This window comes from Eschrichtius robustus, chromosome 6 (assembly GCF_028021215.1).
Source record: "Eschrichtius robustus isolate mEscRob2 chromosome 6, mEscRob2.pri, whole genome shotgun sequence".
NCBI classification, from domain to species: domain Eukaryota; kingdom Metazoa; phylum Chordata; class Mammalia; order Artiodactyla; family Eschrichtiidae; genus Eschrichtius; species Eschrichtius robustus.
In genome coordinates this window covers 79,503,385-79,525,487 of record NC_090829.1, presented here as the reverse complement: position 1 = coordinate 79,525,487, position 22,103 = coordinate 79,503,385, and the positions used below count along the sequence as shown (strand labels likewise).

Here is a 22,103-nt window from a genome sequence, read left to right as displayed (position 1 = left end):
GGCTCCACCACTTATAGCTATATGACCTTAAGCAAACTACTAACTTTCTGTGCCTTGGTTTCCTCCTATGTAAAATGGGAATAATAATAATAAAACCTATTTCGTGTATTTACTACGAGGATTAAATATTGGAATATTACCTATTTAACTTAGGGTTTGATTCTTGCTAACTGCAGGATTTAATCTGAGAGGATTAAATAGAGAGGACAAAGCTGGCTTTCTAAATAGTGGAAGAAACAAGTGTTGGTGCTAAACAGGCAGTGGTGAGAGGAAGTGTTTCATGCCTAATGAGCCAGTCAAGAATCACAGCTGTGAGTAACAAGAAGTGTAAATGTAAAACTAGTAAAGCAGGATCTTACAGGTGGTGTGACTTTACCTCAGCCAACAATCCTGCTCTCTTGAAAAGGGCATCAGATTTCCCACAGGTCATGTGATAAGCAAGTATCAGTGTTAATTTAGGCCAGGGAACAGTGTGAATGTGGCCTTTGATTTTCCCTGTGCCCAACAGTCATCCAGAAGTAGGAACTAATATGGGCCCATGTGAAAAGTCCAAGGGCAGTATGAAGTTTCACAGGCAGATTAGCTAACCAATGGCCTCAAAAAACTAAAAAGCTGGGTTTCCCTGGTGGCACAGTGGTTAAGAATCTGCCTGCCAATACAGGGGACACGGGTTCAATCACCAGTCCGTGAAGATCCCACATGCCGCGGAGCAGCTAAGCCCGTGCGCCACAACTACCGAGCCTGCGCTCTAGAGCCCGTGAGCCACAACTACAGAGCCTGCGTGCCCCAACTACTGAAGCCCGCGCGCCTAGAGCCCATGCTCCGCAACAAGAGAAGCCACTGCAATGAGAAGCCCGCACACCGCAATGAAGAGTAGCCCCTGCTCACCGCAACTAGAGAAAGCCCGTGAGCAGCAACGAAGACCCAACACAGCCAAAAATAAAATAAATTAATTTAAAAAAATAATAATAAATAAATCTTAAAATAACTAAAAAGCTAATAGTTATTGATTATAATCCACAGCTCAGCAATATTTATTTTTCAACAAACATTCAGAGAGCACCCTTCTATGAAAGGCACCGTGGCTCAATGTGTGTGAATATAAAAAGATAAATATATGTGTGCTTAAGGCTAGAGATTTTAAAAATACACACACACACACACACAATATCTACCACCACCACCACAATATCTACCACTAATGCATATAGATTTCCCAGAACTAAGTAGGCTCGGACTAAGTCTACCTGATTCTTTCTATTGACTCTACAAAGGAAAATATGAATACCATGAGACAGGCTCAGATGAATGTTGTGAAAAATCCAAAGAGGGAGAAATCACTCCTCAACCACAAATGACTGAGATAGTTAAAAAAATTTTTTTTGAATCGTAAAAATTCTCCTCATTTATGTTAAACATGTTCAGTAAAGACCACCTGTTTTGCTTGTTGCCTCAGATCATCCCCAACAGACTCTGGCTCAATCATCTTCCATTCAGCTGCAATACTCCTGAAAACATCAGCTCCAGTGTTTAGTACTTGAATGAGACGATGATCGTGGGATAAATGAGCCAAGATCCTCAGCTCAAGTTGAGAGTAATCAGCAGCTAATATTAAACCACCTGAAATAGAAATGATTTTAGAAAAGTCGGTACAAAGACAAAACCAAGTTTTATAACACTGAGCAGGATGACAGAAATTTAGTTCCAACATACAACTGTGAGATCATGTAAAAAAGCTCAAATCAGAAAAAGCTAAAACCTTGCTCTTAATATGATGCAATTCAGCTCTGTAACATGTAAAAATTTTTTGCTTAGCTTTCAAGGATATGTAATATATGTAAAGCCACCCTTGACCCCTGCCCGTTACCACTGTGGTAGTGCTTTCCTCAGTGTTCCTATAGCACTGACACATAATCTAAAATGGTTCTTTCAAGCCTCTCCCATGTAACACTGAGCCATTAGGGATGGGAGACAATCCTCCTTTGCATTCTACAGAAATGCCCAATTCCTGGTACCTAATAGGTCCTTAACAAATGGTTGTTGAAGGAATGAATGAATGAGTGAATAAAGAAACTGGTTTCTAATGTGTGTTGACATTTTAAGGGGGCTGGAGAGAAATGTGTGCAATGCTTTGAAAATAAACTTGTTCAACAAAAAACAGTCAAGTGGCCTGTTTGTGAAAAAGAGTATTCAAATAATTAAGAGGATTCAAATAATTTATCTATGGACTAGAAATGACTGGATATGCATGGCAAAAACAAAATAAAACAAGCAAAAACATGGTTAAAGAAAAAGTAGAAAAATATTTGCAACTGACATCACAAAGGACTCATTGCTATATTGTATAAAAGAGGTGCTATAAATCAAGAACAAAATATAAACAAGCAATTCACAGAACTAATAAAAACAAAAGAACCTTAAACCTATTAAAGAATGCTTAACTTCATTCACAATAAAAGAAATGCAAATTAACTCTGTAACAAGAAACAATTCTTTTCTACTTGTAAAAATCCAGAGGTTGGATGGCACATTCTTTGGCAAGGCTGTGGAGAAAGAAACACTCATACATTGTTACTTGGAAGTAAATGGTAACTGTGTCCCATTAGATGGCAATTTGACAATATCTATCAAAATTAAACAGGTTTTTTTACTCTGTGACTCAGTAAGCAAGCCCACAGGCTGCTGCAAAGATTATCTGCACACAGATTAACCTGGTTTACATTCAAATTTCTTTACTGATAATCACAAGTCTTCAGCATAAAAATATTAAACAAAAAAACAAAGCAAACAACAGTGTATATGGAATGCTTATGCTTGTGTAAGAACAGAGGAAGAAAATAGTACATATTCATATTTGCTTGTATCTGCATAAAGAAATACATAAAGGATATATAAGAAACTCAAATATGTAATTAACTATAAGAGTTGTACATAACAGGGTAGCTAGGACAGGGAAGGAAGCAAAGTTTCTCAATATATACCTTTTATATATTTTGATTTCTGAACTATGTGAATGAATAACCAATTCAAAAATATATAAATACTGATTTGAAACAAATGACCACAACTTTTATGGCCTTTCTGCCCTAAACAAAATAAAACTGGACAAACTATATGAAATAACAGTTTTCAGATGTTGGACAATAGGCAATGCAGGACTACCATCCCTGAGAAAGGGGAAGGAGAGGGGAGATAAGAGGAGCCATGCAACTGTCTCAAGTTTATGAATGGAGGCAGAGCAGGGAAAGAGATGAAACAAAGCACTGTGGTCTCTGAGCTGGAAGAAGAAAGTGTAATTTGGGCCTGCTGAGGCTGCTAGAACTTGTGAAATTTGGAGAGAAAGGAACTGTGCATAAAAGGATCACCAGAAATATGCAGTAATCCCTTTGGATTTTTGACCAAATACTAAACTGTGCAGGGAGAAAGTTCAGAGAACCAGGCAAAGAACAAACACTAAAGAAATAGCTATTATCAAAGTTCAGCTATCAGCTGAACTACTTGAACAACATACTCTTGAATGTTGAAAGATGTTCAAGCTCTGACCAGACTGAGTGGAGAAACCCTGCTGAACAACTTGAGCACAAAGTAGAGACCACAGTAAGGCCAAACCTTACAATGAAGGTTAATCTAGCCCTAGAGTAAAGGCTACTCTAAACGTCTGCTCACAAAGCTTTAAAAGTCTCAAAATGATCAAGCTGATGTGAAAGTAAATTAACTGCCTGCTAGAAGAAAATGCTATAAATGAAGACTACAAAATCCAAAGAGTTAACAATGTAGTAACCATAATGTTCAGCATACAATAAAAAAATACTAGACATATGAAGAACCAGGAAAATCTAACTCTGACTAGGAGAAAATTCAGTCAATAGAAAAATGACTCAGAAATTACAGAGATGATGGAATTTTAATATGTTCAGGAATTTAAAGAAATATAAAAATGATGATGGAACAAATAGTGAATCACAATAAAGTAATGAAAACTATATAAAAAATTAAAATTCTAAAACTGAAAATACAATATCTGAAATGTAAAATTCACTAAAAGGATATGAATTAGACACTGTAGAAGAAAAGATCAGTGAACATTAAAACAGTCAATAGAAAATATCCATTGCAGTACAGAGTTTAAAAAAATGAAGAGAGGGGAATAAAGAAGAAAAGAAAAAAAGGTTCAGTGATCTGTGGGACTATACTAAGTGGTATTACACATGTATATTTGGAGTAATAGGAAAAAAGGGCAAAATAGGGACAAAAATATTATAAGAAATGATGGTTGAAAATGTTCCAAATTTAATGAAAAATATAAGCACATAGATTAAGAAGAAGAAAAAAAAAAAAAAACCTAACTGAACTCAGGAAATTCGGCAAACTCAAAAGCCCAAATAGTAAAGCATAAAAAACCACCCAGAGACTCACACCCAAATCGAATTGCTAAAACTGAATAACGAATTTAAAAAATCAAAAAAGCATCCTGGGAAAAAATATATTATGCTTGGAGGAATAGCAAGAAAAATAGTGGTGTACTTCTCATCAGAAATAATGCAAACCATAAGCTAATGGAAATATATATTTAAAGTGCTAAAAGAGAAGGACTATAAACCCATAAATCTACGTCAAATAAAAATATCTTACAAAAGTGAGGATAAAATAGAGAAATTTAGACATGGAAATGCTAAGAGAAATCACTGTCAGTAGAACTGCACTACAAAAAAAACCTTAAAGAAGTACTCTGGGTGAAGAAAATTGATAATAGATGGAAACTTGAGTCTACTTCAAAGAACAAAGAGTGCCAGGAAGGGTAAAAAAGTGAACAGATAGAAAAGACACTTTTGTTTCTTGATTTCTTTGAAAGGTCATAACTGTTTACAGCAAAAAAAAAACTACATAGCAAAGTTTATAATAGTCATAGAAGTTAAACGTATTACAAAAAATGGGAAATGGAAAAACACTCCTTATGTTATGGATGAAGTGGTATAAAATTATTTGAAGCTAGACTGTGATGTGATGCATATTGTAAAGTCTAAACCATCTAAGATATAGAGTTAAAAAGATAATAGAGGAAATAAAACAATAACAAAAATAGTCATTTACAGTTTTTAAAAAAGAATAAAGAACAGATAGAACAAAATACAAATGACAAGACTTAAATCCAACTATATCAAGAATTATTTTTTTTTAACATCTTTATTGGAGTATAATTGCTTTACAATGATGTGTTAGTTTCTGCTTTATAACAAAGTGAATCAGCTATACATATACATATAGCCCCATATCTCCTCCCTCTTGCATCTCCCTCCCACCCTCCCTATCCCACCCCTCTAGGTGGTCACAAAGCACTGAGCTGATCTCCCTGTGCTATGCCGCTGCTTCCCACTAGCTATCTGTTTTACATTTAGTAGCATATATAAGTCCAGGCCACTCTCTCACTTCATCCCAGCTTACACTTCCCCCTCCCCATGTCCTCAAGTCCATTCTTTATGTCTGCATCTTTATTCCTGTCCTGCCCCTAGGTTCATCAGAACCTTTTTTTTTTTTTAGATTCCATATATATGTGTTAGCATACGGTATTTGTTTTTCTCTTTCTGACTTACTTCACTCTGTATGACAGACTCTAAGTCCATCCACCTCACTACAAATAACTCAATTTCGTTTCTTTTTATGGCTGAATAATATTCCATTGTATATATGTGCCACATCTTCTTTATCCATTCATCTGTTGATGGACACTTAGGTTGCTTCCATGTCCTGGCTACTGTAAATAGAGCTGCAATGAACATTGTGGTACATGACTCTTTTTGAATTATGGTTTTCTCAGGGTATATGCCCAGTAGTGGGATTGCTGGGTCATATGGTATTTCTATTTTTATTTTTTTAAGGACCCTCCATACTGTTCTCCATAGTGGCTGTATCAGTTTACATTCCCACCAACAGTGCAAGAGGGTTACCTTTTCTCCAGCATTTATTGTTTGCAGATTTCTTGATGATGGCCATTCTGACCAGTGTGAGGTGATACCTCATTGTAGTTTTGATTTGCATTTCTCTAATGATTAATGATATTGAGCATCCTTTCATGTGTTTGTTGGCAATCTGTATATCTTCTTTGGAGAAATGTCTATTTAGGTCTTCTGCTCATTTTTGGATTGGGTTGTTTGTTTTTTTGATATTGAGCTAAATGAGCTGCTTGTAAATTTTGGAGATTAATCGATTGTCAGTTGCTTCATTTGCAAATATTTCCTCCCATTCTGAGGGTTCTCTTTTCGTCTTGTTTATGCTTTCCTTTGCTGTGCAAAAGCTTTTAATTTTCATTAGGCCCCATTTGTTTATTTTTGTTTTTATTTCCATTTCTCTAGGAGGTGGGTCAAAAAGGATCTTGCTGTGATTTATGTTATAGAGTGTTCTGCCTATGTTTTCCTCTAAGAGTTTTATAGTGTCTGGCCTTACATTTAGGTCTTTAATACATTATGAGTTTGTTTTTGTGTATGGTATTAGGGAGTGTTCTAATTTCATTCTTTTACATGTAGCTGTCCAGTTTTCCCAGCACCACTTGTTGAAGAGGCTGTCTTTGCTCCACTGTATATGCTTGCCTCCTTTATCAAAGATAAGGTGACCATATGTGTGTGGGTTTATCTCTGGGCCTCCTATCCTGTTCCATTGATCTATATTTCTGTTTTTGTGCCAGTACCATACTGTCTTGATTACTGTAGCTTTGTAGTATAGTCTGAAGTCCGGAAGCCTGATTCCCCCAGCTCCGTTTTTCTTTCTCAAGATTGCTTTGGCTATTCGGGGTCTTTTGTGTTTTCATACAAATTGTGAAATTTTTTGTTCTAGTTCTGTGAAAAATGTCATTGGTAGTTTGATAGGGATTGCACTGAATCTGTAGATTGTTTTGGGTAGTATAGTCATTTTCACAATGTTGATTCTTCCAATCCAAGAACATGGTATATCTCTCCATCTGTATCATCTTTAATTTCTTTCATCAGTGTCTTATAGTTTACTGTATACAAGTCTTTTGTCTCCTTAGGTAGGTTTATTCCTAGGTATTTTATTCTTTTTGTTGCAATGGTAAATGGGAGTGTTTCCTTAATTTCTCTTTCAGATTTTTCATCATTAGTGTATAGGAATGCAAGAGATTTCTGTGCATTAATGTTGTATCTTACTACTTTACCAAATTCATTGATTAGCTCTAGTAGTTTTCTGGTGGCATCTTTAGGATTCTCTATGTATAGTATCATGTCATCTGCAAACAGTGACAGCTTTACTTCTTCTTTTCCAATTTGGACTCCTTTTATTTCTTTTTCTTCTCTGACTGCTGTGGCTAAAACTTCCAAAACTATGTTGAATAATAGTGGTGAGAGTGGACAACCTTGTCTTGTTCCTGATCTTAGTGGAAATGGTTTCAGTTTTTCATCACTGAGAACGATGTTGGCTGTGGGTTTGTCATATATGGCCTTTACTATGTTGAGGTAAGTTCCCTCTATGCCTACTTTCTGGAGGGTTTTTATCATAAATGGGTGTTGAATTTTGTCAAAAGCTTTTTCTGCATCTATTGAGATGATCATATGGTTTTTCTCCTTCAATTTGTTAACATGGTTTACCACATTGATTGATTTGCATATATTGAAGAATCCTTGCATTCCTGGGATAAACCCCATCAAGAATTATTTTAGATAGTTAACTAAACACTACATTTAAATGGCAGAAATTTTCAGGTTAAATCCATATACATTGAATTTAAATTAATTTTAAAATTTTAAACAGAATCAGTATAAAATATTGTTGTGTTAAACACAATTTTATTATTTAGGTAAGAATAAATAAATATCATGAAATATTATTTGGCCTTAAAAAAGAAAGAAATTCTGACACGATTGCTACAACATGAATAAACCTTGAAGACATTATGCTACGTGAAATAAGCCAGGCACAAAAGTACAAATATTATATGATCTCGAGTGGTCAAATTCATAGGGACAGAAAATAGAATGGTGGTTGCCAGGGGCTGTGGGAGTCCGGGGGGAAAGTTATATTTAATGGGTACAGAGTTTCAGGGGGGGATGATGAAAAGTTCTGGAGATGGATGGTGGTAATGGCTGCACCACAATGTGAATGTACTTAATGCCACAGAACTGAATACTTAAATATAGTTACAATGGTAAAATGCTGGTAGTTCATATTTAAAAAGCAAAGCTGAAAATTGCCAAATGGGTTATACTATCATAGACCTGAATTCACCCTTGGAATATAAATTTCTGACAGAATTCAAATAAATTCAGCTGGTTAACTGCACTCACCCAGAGCTGCCAGGTGGCAAAAGGTAGAAGAGCAAATATGTATACAAATAATAGGGATGATCTGGGAGATAGATCATGATGTCCAAATGTTTTGATGATGAGTACTGAGGAGAGGTCAGACAGAAGTAAGATAGCCTTGAGGGTTACCCCCTGCAATAGGAAGCAGCAGTGGCGAGAAGTGGAGAAGAAACAAAAGAGCAAAACAAGTTAGAAAGAAACCAAAAAAAAAAAAAAATTGTGCCCTTAGAGGTCGGGGGGGAGAGAAATTGAGGAAAGAGAGGGTTGACAGAGTGACAAATGCTGTAGAGAAGTCAAAGAGGATGACAACTAACAAAATTCACTGGATTTTGCAAAAAGGTTTACAGTGACCCAGGATTACATGATTTCAGCAGGATGCTGAGCAAACAGCACAGAGGTTTCCCACAGAGCAGATCATGAAGACAATAATGACTGACTGTTATAAACCTGGCAACATGAAGGGGAAAAACAGGCTCCACCAAAGAGAGGAAGATGGACGAACTACTGTATTCTTCTGAGTCTTATTCATAATTCAGGCTTTATCAGTGCTTTGAAAACCATTCCCACAGCAAAAGAAGCTCAAAAAACATCATCGGTCACCTTACCTGGGAAAGGCACAAAGGCATGTCTCATGCTAACTGAAAATGGCATTCCTTTGTCTGAGGCTCTCTCCTCCATCTTTGCCTGATGCCTGGGGTTCAGGCCACAACCCTTCTTTTTTCCTCCTCTGTTGTGCGAAAAACATCATCAGCTGGACATGAAGTAGTCTTATATATATGAAAATGGTCTGAGTTTTTCATTAAGTCAATATTTCCATCTAAGAAATTTAAAAACCTTATTTGAAACACACTTTAAAGCTTAACAAATATACTAGACCTCGTTCAGCAAACCTTCAATTAAACAGGAAGTAAGGTATTTCTGTAATAACCTTTCCAACAAACTGCTTCACTCAATTCAGTAAATCTCATTGACCATATCTAATATAAATGATCTGTGCTTTTTCTTCCTTTTGTGAGCATATGGAGAGGGCAGGAAGGGGGATGTCCCAGACACTTCTAAACTTGTCCCTTTAGTATTTGACTTAAACAAGCATATAGTGCTGGTTGATTTAATTAGTGACCCAGATTTTCAGCTTTTTGCCATCAACTAGCTTCTTTATAGACAGACTCAGGATTTGAAATAGAATAGAAATGTGTATGCCTGGAACAGAAAATTAAACTGATTTCATTATTTGTCCAATAGGCTATTTCTGAGCCATTCATACTCCCAAAAGTATATTAACCCAAATAAAGAGAAATAGAGTCTACCTGCTGGTAGGAAGTAGGCCTTTGCCTAGGGCTTGGGAAGGTGGGCTTTCCTCTACTAGTGTTGGCATTTTGATCTCAAAATCTCTTGGTACATTCTGAATATTTGGTTCTATAAAGGTTATTCGTCCTAAAATCAAGCAGAATGAAGACATAAAATTGGGGGGGGGAAGGGAAGAGGGGAAATCTGACATTTACTTTAACACGAATATCATTTCTGAATTATCCTAAAAATGAATGCTCTGTTATTGTTAAACTAAATTTAAATGAAATACACTTCATTATGTTCATGTGTCTAACAATAATAAGTACAAGACCAATTGTGATATAAGTGAATATATGAATTAGCTACAATACAGTGTTTTATAATTAACCTCATTCTACAGAAACAATCCCATGATAAGAATATGATAAATCACAGTATTTCTACGCTAAAATGAGTACCAGAAGTTAGCACTATAAAATGCTAGCAGTTATACTAACGAGTAAAAGACAAATCAAATGGATCTTAGGAGAAATGACTGTCGAAGCCTTTAAAAGCCAGGAACAAACAAGATACAGAGAAGAGGATCTGAAGCAGAAGAGCAACTGAGTGCTGAACAGGGACAACTGGGGCCAGAGGAGTTAGGCCACAGGATGCAGGAGATGGAGTAGTAGTGAGAGATGGTGACTAGAACGTTACTTTCTAGATATCACCTGGCCAGTTTTCCTCCTCCTCCTCATCACTTATCACAAGAATCAATGGTAGGTAGCACTGACATGACTAGAAACTAGAATCAGATGGCTAGTACATTTTCTAGGAAACAGAAAGCTATTTGTTTTAATGCTTATGGCCTTTACTTTCCCCCAAATATTTTACATTTTATTTACTTATTGGATGAATTTTTCAAAAACACACAGGTGTTGTTCAAAAAGTTTGGGTAACTGACTGCTACTGCAGTTTTTATAATACACATATAGTGACACAAATATCCTCTGTTTTATGATACTCTTCATTCTAACAGGCTCTCTACTAGCTACTGTATGGAATTCCATCTTCTTTAGATGAATCAGAGATCTTAAGTATCTCAGATACTGTTTTTCTGAATAAACTCCTGATACTATATCCTCGTTATTTCAATTTTAGCAAAAATTAGTGTTCAATTAATGGTAGATATTAATACACTTATTAGCATTAAATGGCCTAATCAATTTTATAAAGCTAACAAATAGCACAGGAAAGAATCCAAGTCTCTTTCTGCCTCAGCACACTGTCTTCTCTTCTAGGATAATATCAATACTTAATATTCAGGTCTAGTGTTTGAATTAATGAGGTAACACTGGTAGACTAATAAAATGGCAAAAGTAAATTACAAAACATGAATATAGCTTCATGAAGATGAATTCTAATAATGAAAGGGCTTTACTATACTTAGGTAAGCTTGTATTTCTAAAATATTCTTTAAATGTAGGCATAGTATAATGAAAAACAATCAGGAAAACAACAAGGAATTGATGATTTTCTGCTTTATAAGCAACAAATAAATGTGCAAAAGCTTTGAAAACTCTAGGTTGATTGTTTTTTCACCAACAAGAATTTATTTTACATAAGTTTACAGCATTAGCATATGTTTCAAAATGAAACTTAAAACAGGGCAAGAAATAGGCAAGAAGCACCAAGAGGTGAGCTAAATAGGGAGAAGGAAAAGAGGAATTGTTTAGAACAGAGACTAAGCAAGCAAAGAGAAAAGCAGCTCCTCACGGTGCTCCCATCCTCAATAACAGCAACAACTGATAATGTACCACGCATTATTCTAAACACTTTACATGTATTGACTTATTTAATCCTCAGGATGAGCCAGTGAGGTAGGACTGTTATTATCTTGTTTTATACATGAGGAAACTTGGGCACTGAATGGTTAAGTACCTTGTCTAAAGATTCTTAGCACCAAGATTCAAACCTTGTGAAAATGTGATATCAAAGTCCACATTCTATACCACCAAACTAAAATGCCTCCTCTATGAAGGAGTTAATGCTGCCCTTTCTTCCACTGCACATTGCATTTGACAAATATGTGGAGTTGTGCACTACCTAGAAAAAGAATGCTTTTTTTTCTTCATGAGATTACATGCATACTTATCCCAAGAGGGCCATAAGACATGCAAAGGACTCTACAGCTTTCTTTTCTGATTGAGTAAAGTAAGACACTCCCTTATTACTGCACAGGCCTACTTAGATTCAACTTGGAGAGACTCTTAAGAGATTCAGAATAGGGCTGGGACTGAAATTAGATAAGATCACTGACTCAAATAAATATTTAATTCTTGGCCATACTCTCATCCAATATCAGACATCTGAGTTACTGTATACAGTACTTGAAAGCAGGAACTGTATCTTACTAAATTTCATCTCTTTATCTACCTGATATTCACCTATGCTTTGGATGTAGTATGCGTTTCATAAATGTTTATAGAACTTCACTGAACCCAATGATCAACACTTGAATTCCTTGGTCGTCATAAGCAAATATTACATATGAATTTTTTTTTGCAAAACAGGATATTATCCATATTTAAGATTTCTCATTACCTGTAGCAGTGTGTGATTGTGATACAGGATAGATTCTTTCCATTCCAAGGAAAGGATTCAGACGTTTTTCCCGCTGCAGGGGAAAGACCACTTTGGTAATAGCATTAGTGATTCTTCTCCACTCTAATATCAAGCCTGGTAAAGGATGTAATGTCCTTAATTTATTTAAAGCATCCTGCCAAAGAATTATAATAAAGTAGGATCAGATTCTTGTCCAAATTCCATAGCAAACTAGAATCTCTTTTAAGTAAACAATATAATCTCAAAATTAAATTTGATAACTCCTGTATCTAAACTCAACTTTACTATTATAAAATTACTATTTGGGTATTTTGGAAATCACCATAATCATAAATCTATAATAACTATAGATTATAAAATGTAAACATATTAATGTTGAGTAATGTCAATTTACATCTACTATTAAAAAAAAAATCAATGAGATGTCAACTTAGTCAAACAGCTGCTTCCCCACACCCCACCCAATTGTTTACATCATCTCTTTTCTTTATATTTTCCTCCTCCATTGCTCATGTGATTGTAAGTTTCCCAGTCTTTTTTTTTTTTTCTTCTTTTTGCCATAATACTTTCATGGTTTTTGTATCAAGGAAATTTATTTTTAAAACTTTGAATTTTCCATGCTACAGACATTCAATGAACCGTTAAGGAACAAAAACTTGTGAGGTAAAAAGGCCAATGCGATTAAATAAAAAGTTTTGTTACAGAATGAAGCTGTGGAAACTTCCCCAGGGCAGGCAAGTCATAATTAATAATATTATGGTCAAAATTCTACAGAATGGCAACTTGGACTGCTCTCTCCATGGCTGTTGTGGCTGTACTTTCTATCCTTATTTTCCATTGATAATTCATTCAGTAAAAATGTAAAATTAAGCCTTTCTCTCTTTTGTCCCATGCATACAGTTTCCATGGGTTGTGATTCAATTTTACTTTGAAATTAACAGATTAGATTCTCAAAACAAATGTATGGAAAACTTACTATTTTGCTCTGGAATTGAAAAAAACAAAATTTTATTTATATTGACTGTCTTTTTATTTTTTAAGTTCTTCCATACCTTTTTGTTCATGTTCATATAACGACAGAAATTATATTATACTAGAAGTCCAAGAGTAGTGCATGTCAATAATTAATGTCTATATAGGTCTGAATTTACAAACCTTTACATTGTTTTACTGATAGGAAGGACACAACTGCTAACTCAGATTATGATCCAGATTTTCCATGCTGGAATGTTTCCACAGTGTTTGTGGGCAGCTGAACCAAAAACCAATTTGTTTTTGTCTGGATAAGTTCAAATGGTGGACTACATTGGATCTTGATTTCATCAGCATTCTTTCAAGACACCAAAATGTTAAAAGTAGTTCAGATTCTGCCCTGTGACTGCCCCAAAGAGCACCTTACTAGTGCTGAACTGTTTTCCCAGCCTTAGCTTCCATCCATCGTCATTCCCTCTTCTGGTAGAACCCAAAGTTTTCTTGCTGCCTTGGTGTTTTCTCTCTCCATTTGGTGGCAACTTCAATTCCAAAAATAAAACCTGCAAGAAGTTAAATGCTTCTTTAGTCAAGAATCAAATCACAAGTATTATCATTCAGAAAACATTTAAAAAAGTTATTCGAGAAAAGATTCTATACATTTCAACATGGACTGTAAGAATTTTTTTGGACAATTTGGAACTATCACATTTAATAAATAATGGCAATAAAATCTTATGTCAAGTAGGCTGTCCATACCCTAATTTAGTCAGTATTAGATTAATAGTAACACCAGGCTCTTAAACAGTCAAGAACACAAGAATGTATATTCTGTGCTGAACGACTGACAAACTATTGGCATTGCGACTTTAGGTTGCTCTGATTATAAGCTCACCTAAATACCCCTTGATGTGGTAACCAATGTGGCTGCTTGATCATTTAAGCCCCATAGAGGATAAACATGGGAGCCTTCGTGGCTATTGTGTGATCACAAAACTCAGAGAACACTAAAGTAGGAAGGGGCCCAAAAAGCCATCTAATTCCACTACCACAAGGCTAGACCCTGAGAGGCCCCGACCAAAAAGCCAGGAGAAGGTGGTTGATCCAATGCAGCAATAATGAAAGTTAGAGAGTGGCCAGTAAGCACCCACTGAAGAAACTAGGCTTACACGGAACAGGGATCCAGGCTGTGGGTCAGAGGGAAGATCCCGTGTATACCTTAAACTCACTAGTTCATGTTAGAGGGGTTCCAATTTAGGCAATTCAGAACACTATGTACTCTTTCTACTCATTCATTTATATACTTTCAGTAAGATTTAATGAACCTTGGATTATTTTCTGAGTAATAATTCTAAAAATTGAAACCCTTTGCATGAGAATTTTTTCTACAAGTTGGGCCAGGGGTGGAAGTAAAGATATACCTGTTTCCCTAGAACAGTGGTGATGACAGAAACAAAAATCTGGTTTTAGTTTTAAGTAGTGGGAATAACTGGGGTCCTAGGCATGAAAATTACTGAGGCTTACTATGGATGTTAATAACTAACTTGCCCAAAGACTGTGTTATATAGATATGAACATATGCACACATAAGGATTGGGGTTGTTATATTTAGCAAATAAAATTACATGATGCCCAGTCAAATTTGAATGACATGGAGCATACTTATACTAAAATATTGTCCACTGTTCATCTGAAATTCAAATTTAACCAAGTGCTTGTATTTAATCAGGCAACTCTAATATAGATATCAAAGAGTATATAAATGAATGGCAGCAGAGAGAAAAAAATAACTGAATAGGAAAAATGAAACATTATTACAGTAACAATAAATCAACAACCCCAGGAAGGAAGACCTATCATAATTAAGACAATTTAAAGATCTCGAGTTATGTATTTAAAAGTTCTTTATCTTAAGCTTCCATTTTTGGTGAATCCTTCAGAATTAATTATAAAAACTTCACACATAAATTCTCTCTTCAGGTCTTAATTAACACATCTGTGACTGAGGGAGTTGAACTGGATGGGAGCAAGAGACACTAATATTTATTGAGCACTGACTATGTGCCAGCCATCAGGCTAGGTGCTTTAACAAGCAATCCTTATAACAACTCTATGACAAATCTGCAAAGTTTAGACAGTTGGAGAAACTTGCTCAAAGTTGCATGCCCAAAATGTAGTAGAATTAAGAATTAGAACCCAGAGTCTTCTAACTCTAAAGTCCTTTTTCTTTCTACTAACCCATGCTTCCCTCTAGACCAGGAGTCAGAAACTTTTTCTACAAAGGGCCAGACAGTAAATATTTTTAGCTTTGTAGGTTTTACTGTCTGTCACACCTTTTCAACTGTGCCATTATAGAATGAAAACAGCCACAGGCAATAAGTACATGAACAGCTATAGCTGTGTTCCAATAAAACTTTATTTACAAAAACAGGTGGCAGGCCAGATCTGGCCTGCAAGTCATATTTTGCTGATACCTTCTCAAGACCAGTGCCATCCAAGAACTTTCTGCAATAATAAAACTGTTCTATATTTGTATTGTCCAATATAGTGGCCACTAGCCACATGTGGCTATTGAACACTTGAAATGTGGTTAGCATGACTAAGGAACTTAAATGATATATTTTATTTAATTTCAATTAATTTAAACTGAAACAGTGATAAGTGGCTAGTGACTCCTTTATTGAACACTACAGCTCTATATGATTAGTAACATCTTGCCTATTTGAAAGACTCAACTTAAAATCACCAAGGATAAAATAATCAATGTATGAAAATGTTAGATTACCTTTAATATAACTTCCATTTTAACATGAAGACATAAGAACAAGCCAATAATATCAAAGGACTTTTATTCTAGGCCAGAGTTTGGTCTAGGCCTAAGGCCCACATGCCTTTGCACCCATCTGAATCACAAGAGTACTGGTTCTTGCCTTTGCCCCAAGCCTACTTGTGCTGAATCCAGAGATTCTATATTTTTGACAAGTTCCCCATGTAATTTTAGGTGCAGCCAGCTAGGTTCTGGCTTGGGGACTTCTGGACTAAAGAAATCAAAAGAAAGTATTTTAAAACACCCCAAAAAACACCACTGAATTCAATACAAATGCACCATGTGATTAGGAGAAACAAAGTTCCTTATTTTTTAAAAACACATAACTGTGGCTTAAAGTGGGGGGGGGGCTTTTGTAAGCCCTTTATATAATATTTATACAACACTTTACAACACTTACTGTGAGATAGGCACTGTTCTAAGTGTTTTACATTTATTGATTATTCCTCACAACTCTATGAGGTATTTCTAACATGAGGTATTTTACTGATGAAGAAACTGAGATATAGAGTTAATGAAGTGATCCAAGGTCATGGAGTTAGTTAATAAATAGAGCAGGTAGCATTCAAACCCAAGAAGTCTGGCTTTAAAGTCTATAATACTTACCAATATGCTATAATACTGAATCACATCTAGATAACAATAGAACTTCAAAGCTATCAAGAGTAAGCACCCACCCTGTATCAGTAACTCTTCTAAAACAACCCAACCACCCTTTATGGAGTGTGGGGAGGGAAGAGAACACCAACCTTTGGGGGGAAAAAAAGAAAAAAAGTAAACTATGTCAAAATTTATCTAAGATGATAAAAATATTAGTAGGTTTAAAAAAGCAGAGCGTCCCCAAAATCCCTTTTTCACTAACATCTAAGAAAAATATCTAATTTTGCAGTGAAGAAGGAGTGAGAGTTCATGAAATGACTAACTTCATGGAGAAACACCTACGCTGTTATACAACTACCACTATGGATCTCATTCACACAAAAAATATTTACTGGGTGCCCCTTCTGTTCCAGACAAATCTCCTTATGGAATACACATTCTAGGATACTTCTTTACTACCTTCCTATTCATAAGTATAGGTATAAACTTACAAAGGAGATGGTAGAATACTCTATCTCCAAAGTATTCTGGTTAACTGATTGTCTTATTTTACTGATCTTTGGTATTTAGGTAAACACATTTACAAAACACACACACACATTTTTTGCTCTAAAAATGACTTTTCTAAATTTTTTATTCCCATTATACAACCTCAGCGATGTCATCTGAACTGGTGAAAGAAAAACTATGGCCAGCTAGTTGATAGGCCTGAGTTTCAATTGCATCCAGTTTGGCTTGCATTATGTGTTTCTGACTTTCACATTCTGCGGTACTAAAGCCGATTCCATTTAGTTCTAGCAAGGCCAAGCAGTACTGGGAAGGCATTTCCACTTTACAGAAGACATCTGGAAGGAAAAAAGAAAGCAAAAAACATTAATTCACCAGCTAAGTGACTAGATCAACATGATTACCTAAACATACATAGAATTTTTCTGGGAGAATCAGAGATGCTACTAAGCTATCCTTCAAGAGATCCAGTCTCCTGAGCAGCATTCTCAAACTGTCAGTGAAAGGTATTAAAGTACTTTCCACTTTTCCACTTGAGTATTGGATTACTATCTGTGTCTATGCAGAGTAAAACAGGCAATCTTATGAACAGTCTGAATTATAAGAGACTGCATTTCTCCCAAGATGATGTTTCTGCTTCTACTCTTAGCAAGAACAAGGTAGGCAATCTTATTTGCTAAGCTGACTGCAAAAGGTTAATTCACCAAAATAATTTCCAGAATTCCTGGTCCCATGGTATGCAGGTGTGCACAAAGATAAACATGAAGGTTTTATATTTTCCAATGCTCTAAGAGTAAAGAATAAGATTCCTGAAGTAAGAATCAGAGTATTTTTCTATCTGCTGACATTTCTCAACAGAATAGTCACTCTAAATCAGTTTTCCCAGTATGTTCTTTAGAATATTAGTCTCAAAAATATTCTATAAAAGGCTGGGATTGAGAGACACTGTATACTATGAGTTTCAGCATTTATAAATTACTCTTAGATGTTCATGATGCCTGTTAATATATTAAAGGCTCTGAGTAGAAATGAACAAAGACAACTATTTAATTTCGTTTTAACCAAAAGTCTGAAATCATTTGACCATAAAACCCTTTATCTGTATAATATTTATTAACATCGTGAAAAGTAAGTGTCCATAGAACACTCTGTGGGAAATGCTATCCTAAAATTATTAAGAAAAAATCCATAACAAAGATTTCTGCTCCAGTACTATGGGTCACTAGGACTCTGTGTAACCCTGGCCTGCCCTCCCCAGCTCCACATACACACATTCCTTAAGGCACTCTTGGTCTCAAGCAGCAGGCGAAATCCCAAAGGACACCCGTAACCACCCCCAAAAGCAAACACGTGAGAGCTACTGGCCTCTAATAGTCAGAACATACTGGGCAGTCAGAGCCTGGCTTTGGAGACTTGGAATCAGAGCAGAAATTCATGGGATGTGGGACCAGAGAAATAAGGAACTAGGGTCAGAAAAAGAAGAGTCAAGAGTGGTAGGAAGCCAGCATGGATTCATAGACAGTAGGAAGAAACAGGGTTGCAATGGGAATGGAGTCCTACTGCAAAAAGGTTGAGGGAATAATAGATTTTTGGAGTAGCAACTGGAGGAGAAGCTGATTCTCAGACTTCTGTTCTGAACCAAAACTCTCAAGAAAAGCTAATGTAGGCCTTGGATGCAGTTTAGTTTAGTAACAAGCAGAAGCCAGAGCAAAGCCTTTCTAGAGGAAGGCTTCCCCCACATAAGCCCTGCAGGGCTCTACTGATCAAATCTTGTATGATTTCACAAAGAGTATAAAAAATATAAGATAGCAAAGAAGTATGAATGGGACTCAGCAGAAACAACAAATGACAGATTTAGACCCCTAAGAGTTGCAGGTATGGAATCATTAGAACAGAGCACAGCTACGAATAAACTATATACAAAATCAAACAAGATGAATAGAAACAAAACAGCAGGAAAGTGTAAATATGTCAATAATCACAATGAATAGAAACACATCAATAATCATAATAAATTGCTAAATTTGTAAAAAAAAAAAAACTGGTAGTTTGAAAAAGAAATAAGCTGTACTTTGGTTTATAAGACATCTAAAAAGTAAGGCTCTAGAAGGTTTAAAGGGATAGAAAAAAGATATATGAGGCAAGTATTAATCAAAAGAAAGTTGATGCTGCCATATTCATTCCAAAAAATAGATTAAGAGTAAAAATCATATTAGTGGAAAAGCTAGTCACAACATAATGATAGGTTTAATGCACCAGGAAAATACACCAGTTTTAAACCTGTATGCACCTAATAAAATAGTCTCAAAACATATAAAATTAAAATTACCTGAACTACAGGGAAAATTAGATATAGAAGATTTAAACAACAACATTGAATTAACAGACATTTATAAAATTCTGCATCCAGAATTAGAATACATATTATTTTATATGCGCACAGAACGTTTACACAATAGTTCAAGTTTTAGGTTACAAAACAATTCTCAAAAGACTTCAAAGAATGGGTATTATACAAACATGTTCTCTAGCTATAACACAATAAAGATTGAAGGTAATAATAAAAATATAAAATAAAAGTTTCCAACTATTTGAGAATTAAAAACAATCTTCTTATAATTTATGAGTCTAAGAGGCATACCAGAAAATTTTAAATATTTAGGATAAAACAATGAAAACAATATATGTCAAAACTTGTAAGATATAATGAAAGTAGAACTTTGAGGAAAATTTATAGCCTTAAGTACTTAAATTAGAAAAGAAAAACATGATTTTAAAAGTAATGAGTTTAGTGTTAAACTTAAGAATTTACAAAAAGGACTGCAAATAAAGTCAGGGGAACTAGAAGAAAAGAGATTACATAAATGTTCACAGAAATCAATGAAATAGAAAACAAAAACAACAGGAAAGATCAAAGGCAAAAGCTGGTTCTTTACAAAGACTGAAAAATTGGATAAACTTCTAGTGAGATTAAACAATAATATTATGAAAGAAAAAGAGGACATAACAGATAAACCAGAGAGATATAAAAAAAAAATCAGCAATACCTTTAGATAAATTCTTAAAAATATATATAGCTTACCAAAACATAATCAAAAGATATAACTGAATAATCTTACAGTTATTAAAGAAGTCAAAGTAGTAGTTAAAAATATTTCCATAAAGAGAGTTTACAGGCAAATTCTCCCAAACTTTTAAAGAACACATCATTCCTACGATACATAAGCTCCTCCAGAACAAAAAGAGGCTATATTCATCAACTCATTCCATGAAACTAGAGTAACTCTCTTACCAAAAACAAAGCACAAGACAGAAAAATTACAGTCATTTTACAACCAATGACTTGGCAAAGTAGAGACAACGTAATCAGCAAGATTTCTTTCACATTGCTGTTTAAAGAACAAACTTTATACAACCATTCTGGAAAACAATTTAACATAATCTTGTACAGTTGAATATTCCCATTTCCAAGACAGAGCAATTTTACATGCAAAAGAAATTCTTGCCCAGTGTAGCAGGAGACATGTAAATTTATAAGAATATTTACACAGAAATACCTGTTATAGCAGAACAAAAAACCAAAATAAAACAAAACTAGAAACAACCTGAGCATTCACCAAGAGGAAAATGGATAAATACATTTTGGCACACACACACACACACACACACACACACACACACAGTGATATATTACAGAGCAGTGAAAATCAATAAACTACACATACTTGCAATAATATGCAGGACTCTTACTAACATGATGCAGAGCAAGTAAAACAAGATATAGTGTGACAGATGCTTTATAAAGTTCAAAAACAAGCAAAACCAAATAATATATTGTTTGGACTTAGACATATATATGCTAAACTTTTTAATTAAAAATAAAATTTAAATAAGAAAATAAGGGAATGATAATAAAACTTGGGATGTACAAGGAAGGAGGAGCACAAAGGTAGACAAATGTCTAAGTTATGAATGTGAGTTAACAGTTATCATTATATTATTAAAATAATGGTGAATAATAAGAGGACCATACATGGACTAATGATAATAGTGTTCATGAAAGAAAGATTATGACTAATATAAATCTGTGCAGCTGAGGTCCTTTGAAAAAGAGAGAAACCAACTCACTCCATACCTAGAAAATCATCTCATCTATGTTCAAACTAGAAAGGACCTAACTGATCAATGTGAAGAAGACAGGATACTTTGTCCTGGGTCAAATTAAGCAAAGACACATTAGTATTAATTCACACCCAAACAAAAATCAGCTCTCTATGGGGAGAAAGTCAGCTAGAACACACCTTTCCAACAGGCAAGAGGATGAGAAAAGAAAAAGATGAAGATTCTGGAGGCCCATTAAAATTAACAAGCACATCCTGAAATAATTATTTTCAAATAAAATTTGATAGATGTCCACATTCTCTCCAAAAACCTCCCTTATCTCAATGTACTTCAATTCTATGGATTCTGTGAATAAGAAATATTTAACACTGTACAAGAATGCATTTAACACCTCCTGGTCACCCACTTTTGAAAATCTGCAGGAAAAAAAGAAGCTTTCAAGGCACATAGAAAGAAATTGTGGAAGTTAAAAATTACAAATCTAGAGGGTTTCTTGTACGTTTCTGGAAAGGAAAGTCAGTCTTCTTTTTTTTATAGGTGAAAAACTGTCTTTAAATAGTGGAACCATCCCCTCCCAATCAGACTGAAAACTTACAAATCTGATAATGGGCAACAAATATCTAAAAAGTTACAGACTAATTCATATCACCATCATCAAATGTCAGTGTCTAGAAACTATACAGACTACCCAGGATGCCTATCCTAGGGGCAGACTAGTCAGACTAAGAGGGAATGAGCTATGTTCATTCAGCATTATTGTAAAGTAGCCTGAGGTATGTGTGCTGCATACCCCCACTCCTTGGCCTGCCTAGATTGGCTTAGAGAAGCTGTCTGAAATACTACAATGCCTGTTGAAGAGCTACTAATTAACATCA

The 22,103-nt window shown here is 35.1% G+C and overlaps 1 protein-coding gene across 3 annotated transcripts in view; it reads right to left on the bottom strand.

Moving 5' to 3' along the window:
* The window catches only part of POLQ (DNA polymerase theta), a 114,136-nt gene that overhangs the window by 16,388 nt on the left and 75,645 nt on the right, over nt 1-22,103 (bottom strand). For 2 of the 3 annotated variants that reach the window (XM_068546652.1, XM_068546653.1), the window contains 6 exons: nt 17,251-17,444; nt 13,598-13,735; nt 12,183-12,357; nt 9,617-9,743; nt 8,915-9,036; nt 1,436-1,620 (listed from right to left, as the gene is read on the bottom strand). In XM_068546652.1, the coding sequence (XP_068402753.1) occupies nt 1,436-1,620; nt 8,915-9,036; nt 9,617-9,743; nt 12,183-12,357; nt 13,598-13,735; nt 17,251-17,444 (941 nt within the window). Of the gene's footprint in view, nt 1-1,435; nt 1,621-8,914; nt 9,037-9,616; nt 9,744-12,182; nt 12,358-13,597; nt 13,736-17,250; nt 17,445-22,103 lie in introns of those variants that run through there. The other variant, XM_068546654.1, reaches the window with a different exon arrangement.